The sequence below is a fragment of the Physeter macrocephalus genome, chromosome 18 (genome assembly GCF_002837175.3).
Source record: "Physeter macrocephalus isolate SW-GA chromosome 18, ASM283717v5, whole genome shotgun sequence".
Lineage (NCBI taxonomy): Eukaryota > Metazoa > Chordata > Mammalia > Artiodactyla > Physeteridae > Physeter > Physeter macrocephalus.
The window spans coordinates 75,531,517-75,537,311 of NC_041231.1; the positions used below are offsets into that span (position 1 = coordinate 75,531,517).

Consider the following 5,795-nt stretch of genomic DNA (forward strand, 5'->3'; position numbering starts at 1 on the left):
TTTTTAGTTTTTTAAGGAACCTCCATACTGTTCTCCATAGTGGCTGTATCAATTTACATACCCACCAACAGTGCAGGAGGGTTCCCTCTTCACCACACCCTTTCCAGCCTTTATTGTTTCTAGATATTTTGATAATGGCCATTCTGACCAGCATGAGGTGATACCTCATTGTAGTTTTGATTTGCATTTCTCTAATAATTACTGATGTTGAGCATCTTTTCATGTGCCTTTTGGCCATCTGTATGTCTTCCTTGGTGAAATGTCTATTTAGGTCTTCTGCCCATTTTTTAACTGGACTGTTTGTTTTTTTGATATTGAGCTCCATGGGCTGTTTGTATATTTTGGAGATAATCCTTTGTCTGTTGTTTCACTTGCAAATATTTTCTCCCGTTCTGAGGGTTGTCTTTTTGTCTTGTTTGTAGTTATCTTTGCTTTGCAAAAGCTTTTAAGTTTCATTAGGTCTCATTTGTTTATTTTTGAGCAGGGGAAGGAGGGGGGAATTCAGGATGTGAAGTTCATTCACTCCCTGTTCCATGCCTTCTCCTCCATCAGACCCTCTTCCTGGCCCAGGTCCCTTTTCATTCCTTGAAGTCTCTCCTTCCCACTGGAGTCTGTCATCTTCCTCAGCAGCAGGGTTGTCCCAGATAAAATATGGAGAGTTCTGAGCCATTTCCTGGGGCCTGGAGCTGATGACTAACCTGGAACAATGACCTGGAACCACTTCTTTACCCTGGGTTTTGTTCTTATACTCACCTTCCTGGGAAGAGAACTGGTATTTCACAACTATCTGGCCCTGCACTGCCCACACCACCCAGGAGCCTAGGAAACAAGCCCTCAGCTCAGGCTAACTAATGATTTCATGTGTCTTTACATTACAGGTTTATTTACATCATAGGTGGTAGGAGTGCATAGTTGAGTAATTTGAGTTCAGATTGTTAGGGAAATCTACATTTTCCATTTCGAGAGGTTAGGCAGGAGCTAGGAAGATAAAAAGAGAGAGAAGACGGAATTTGAATTTTATGAAAACAAGGTAGTAAAAAAAGGGACCTTAGGAGAAAGAGTTAAAAACAAACTTTCAACTTAGAGTTTCCAAAGCCTGGTCACCTGAGTATCTAACTCTGGAATTCCCAAACTTATCTTCACCTTAGAATCACCTGGGCTGTGTGAGAAGCTGCCAACGCCCACGCCAAACCCAGACCAATGACATGATCCCAGTGGGGTGGGAGCAGGCATCAGTGTTTTTTGTTTTTGTTTTTGTTTTGTTCTGTTTTGTTTTTTGTTTTCTTAACATCTTTATTGAAGTATAATTGCTTTACAGTGGTGTGTTAGTTTCTGCTTTACAACAAAGTGAATCAGTTATACATATACATATGTCCCCATATCTCCTCCCTCTTGCGTCTCCCTCCCTCCCACCCTCCCTATCCCACCCCTCTAGGTGGTCACAAACCACCGAGCTGATCTCCCTGTGCTATGCGGCTGCTTCCCACTAGCTATCTATTTTACCACTGGTCAAATCTGATTTCCACAAAATCCTTGTGAAGCAGTTGTCACTATCCCCTTTCACGGTGAGGAAACTGAGGCACGGGGAGTCTCGTTGACTCAAGGTTTCCCAGTGAATTAGTAGCATCACCAGGGCCCAGGCCTCCGAGCTGCAGCAGAGCAGGGGAGCGCCAGGGAGCCTGGGGTGCGCTTGGCGTGATGGACGGGCTGCCCTGCCCCCTGCTGGCCAAAGCGCGCTACGACAGCCATCGTGTGTGCGTGTGTGTGCGTGCGTGTGTGTGTGTGTGTGTGTGTGTGTGTGTGTGTACAGCGCCGCAGCTTCCCACCGATCCCTCCTTTCCCTCCTCCCAGCAGGGTCCCAAGATCACCTTCTCCCCACACCCTACTCCCTGTGGCCCTCCGTCCTTCGCACTTGCTCTTCGCTGTGTGACAAGGGGTCCTCCCTTCGCCACAGACAGTGACCGCTTGGAAGGTGGAGTCATCATTTCTCTGAGCTGTGGTCTCCCCACCAGTGTCAATGGGGTGAGCATCCTTCATGCAGAGCCGAGGTCTCAGAGCCCGCATGGGTGCAGACTCTGCTGAACATCTGGGCCTTTGTTGGAAGCTCAGTGGGATCTCCGGGAATGGAAGCTGCAGAGAGAGAATGCCCCAAATCAGTCTCTGTCCCTAGTCCTGAGATCCGTCTCCTCTGCACAGGTGCAGCTCCCCCAGGAGGAGCTGGGGGCAGGTGGCTCTGTGGGAACTGGGCTCTGGGAGGTGCCTGGGAAATGGGGCACTCAGGGTCACTGTCAGGAGTGGCATAGTCTGTGGCCCTGTTAGAGGAAACAGCCCAGGATGGCCCCCATACCCACTCTGTTGACCTAGGCAGTACCTGTAACTTTCTCCAGCCCCACAATTCAGGACATGAGAGGAATCTGGGAGAAGCTGAGACCACAGCAGTCCCAGGAGGGCTGAGGAAAGGCGGCTCCACCTCTGCCACTCCTCCCTCTTAGTAAGGCTGCAGGGAGAGAGGGGACTCAATTTCCCTGTCTGTAAAATAGGAATATTACACTTTCTCTCCCATCAAGTCCGTGAGGTCCATAGCTCTGGCTAGACTTCCAGTGGCCTTCCCTTAGCTGTTTTTTTTCTGGAGTCTTCCTGCCTGGGGCCCTCTGCTCTGGTCCGCCACAGAGGAGTGTGCTCAGGACCAGATCTTCTGAACTTCTTTCTCAATACCTCTCCACCCCCAAACACACACACACACACACACACACACACACACACGATCAGACTGAGTCAGGGCTCTTTCCACTCCTGCATGCTCCTTCTAAAGCTCACCATTAATTCTGTGACCTCCAGAGACCAGGTACAGGAGGTACAGCCCACACTGCAGGGAGGGAGTCCAGTTGGGTGACTCTTGCTGTCAACCAGGTGGAAGGAGATAAGACCTGAGCAAGGCAGCAAGGATTCCAGAAACTGGGAAGACCGGAAAAAGGATTCTAGAAACTGAAAAAGATTTCCTTAAGGAAACTGAGTATTTGAAAGCAATTTTGAAGTTCGACACAAAAATTAGGACAGACCTGAAGCTCTAACACAATTGATTCAAATTGCATATTTATCAAAGTTTTCCAATATTCTACGACAGAGGAACATACAAGTACTTGAAGGGGTTTTTTTCTTTAATTAGAGAATTTTATTTGTTTTTAAAAAATTTTTCCATCTTGACCATTGCAAGGGTTTAAACCATTTGCATGGGGAACCCTGAGCAGTCATTTAAAAAAACAAAATTGCCTGTGACTTTGACTCCAACAAGCACGTGAGTTCCTTGTCTGTGAAACCGCCAAGACAAGCCTGACACAGGCAGAATAAGGGACTGTCACTCTGGCGTGGTTAGCTTAACACCAGGTCAGGCTTTCACTCCTCACTCTTCCCTCTTTCTCTCTCTCAGGCTGCCATCTGCTGAGGGGCATTGTCCCCTCTGGTCCCAGATTGTGGACCTTGTGCCCCCCATGCCCCCCCTGTCACCTCCTCTCACTCAGGATACCTGGACAGCACAGGACGCACCTGAGGACTCGGGACAAGGACAGGTTCAAGTCAGAGGCTCTTCAAGGTACTTGGAAAGATTCCCCAGGGCCTGGGGCAGGGCCTAGTGACACTCCGTCTGCTTCACTGTGGGGATCCTGGCCGCAGATTTCTCTTCCTCTGCCAGGCAGAATCCAGCAGACCACTGTAGGGGAGGAAGAATTTTCCTCTACCCTTCTAGGTTCTTTTTGGCTGATCTAATAATTAAATTGACAGAAGCCAGATCAACAGGAGAAAACAATCAAATTTGATTTCATACCTATGGGAACTCCAAAGACATGAGGTTCAAAGAAGTGACCAAAGCAGGCAGCTTTTAGACCTTTTAGACAAAGAAACAATTACTTGTGAAGGTTTGACAAAACAAAGGGGTTTGGGCTTGAGTTTGCAAATAATGAAGAAGTAACAAAGTTTGTTTCTACAGCTTTCTCAGCCTTGAACTCCCTGTCTCTGGCAATAAGCATGCTTCCTATCCTCCTGCTACAGGGAGGGTACCTTCACATGGGAGATTAATTTCCTGCTTTCAGGGGGACAAAGGCCAGTCAGAGTGTTCTTGTACCAGCTGTTTCCCAAGTAACTTTCATTCAAAATGATCATACCAAAGTGGCATATTTTGGGGTGGTCTGCCCTGAACCCCATCACTGCTGACCATGCCCTTCACCAGCCCCTCTTCTGGTCATCAAGGGCTCCAGTCCCCATGACACTTCCTGGTCTCAAGTTTGCCTAAAGCCCCTCTCTGCTGGCTATCTCCTGAGCACTGTGTTCTCACTGGTTCTCCTGTGTTTTTGTTCAATTTATACCTTCCTCTTAGACTTTCAGACAAGCCCCTCACCTCGGCGGGGTGTCCTGCCCTGGGGCTGTCACCACCCACCCCTCCTGCACTGGCCTCCGGGAACACAGGCTCCTGGGTCCTCTGCAAATGCCCATTTTCCCCATACCCCCTCCTTTACCATTTAAAATATAACACAATATAACATTTAAAATATTATCTTCATTACACAGCAACATAAGAAATTATGTACATAAAGATTCTTTTTTTTTTTTTTTTGGCTGCATTGGGTCTTTGTTGCCGCGCGTGGGCTTTCTCTAGTTGCAGCAAGCGGGGGCTACTCTTTGTTCCAGTTTGCGGGCTTCTCATTGCAGTGGCTTCTCTTGTTGTGGAGCACGGGCTCTAGGCACGCAGGCTTCCGTTGTTGCAGCACACGGTCTCTGTAGTTGTGGCTCACAGGCTCTAGGGCGCAGACTCTAGAGCGCAGGCTCAGTAGTTGTGGCGCAGGGGCTTACTTGCTCTGTGGCATGTGGCATCTTCCTGGACCAGGGATCGAACCTATGTCCCCTGCATTGGCAGGTGGACTCCTAACCACTGCACCACCAGGGAAGTCCCTATGTACATAAAGATTCTTTCTTAAAAACAAGCACCACAGTAGTAAACAGATAAAGTTCCCTACTCCACTCTTTCCCCCCAACATTAACCAAGCTCCTTCCCTCAAAAGGTACCCCCATTGTTTGATGAATGTGTAGCTTTCCAGACAATTTCTGGGTTTCTACAGCTATAGGCTTGCATGAGCAAATAAATGTACAGTCTGAGTTGATTCTACTTTACAGATATGGGATTATACTATCCATGCCATTCTGCAACAACCATTAAATCCAACACGAGGTTTGGAGATGGAGCTATGTTCACATCTAAGATGAACCCCATTCTTTGTGAACTGCTCCATGGTACCAAATGGAAGAGGTGCACCACAGGTTATCTTATTACTGCCCCATGGGGCTGCTGTGACTTTGTTAAATTCACAGTTGTTAAGGATGCTGGATAGTGAGTTAGTGTTCAACAAAAGGCCACAAGGGAAATTGAAATAGAGAAGTTATCACTCAGAGGTGCCTCGAGGGAGAAACAAAAGACCTGTATGCAGAAAACTATAAGACACTGATGAAAGAAATTAAAGACGATACAAACAGATGGAGAGATATAGCATGTTCTTGGATTGTAAGAATCAACATTGTGAAAATGACCATACTACCCAAAGCAATCTACAGATTCAGTGCAATCCCTATCAAACTACCAATGGCATTTTTCACAGAACTAGAACAAAAAATTTTACAATTTGTATGGAAAAACAAAAGACCCCGAATAGCCAAAGCAATCTTGAGGAAGAAAAACGGAGCTGGAGGAATCAGGCTCCCTGACTTCAGACTATACTACAAAGCTACAGTAATCAAGACAGTATGGTACT

At 47.2% G+C, this 5,795-nt stretch overlaps 1 protein-coding gene and 1 long non-coding RNA gene across 2 annotated transcripts in view; one reads left to right on the plus strand and one right to left on the minus strand.

Annotated features, from left to right (window-relative positions):
* TREM1 (triggering receptor expressed on myeloid cells 1) overlaps nucleotides 1-1,749 on the minus strand; it is a 10,437-nt gene extending 8,688 nt beyond the window's left edge. Inside the window, 1 exon segment of the mRNA XM_028479518.2 lies at nucleotides 1,631-1,749. Coding sequence (XP_028335319.2) covers nucleotides 1,631-1,749 — 119 coding nt within the window.
* Nucleotides 1,750-3,147: 1,398 nt separating this feature from the next.
* LOC114484300 (uncharacterized) overlaps nucleotides 3,148-5,795 on the plus strand; it is a 7,064-nt gene continuing 4,416 nt past the window's right edge. Inside the window, exon 1 of the long non-coding RNA XR_003676997.1 lies at nucleotides 3,148-3,589. This is a non-coding gene — a long non-coding RNA (uncharacterized lncRNA). The remainder of the gene's footprint in view (nucleotides 3,590-5,795) is intronic.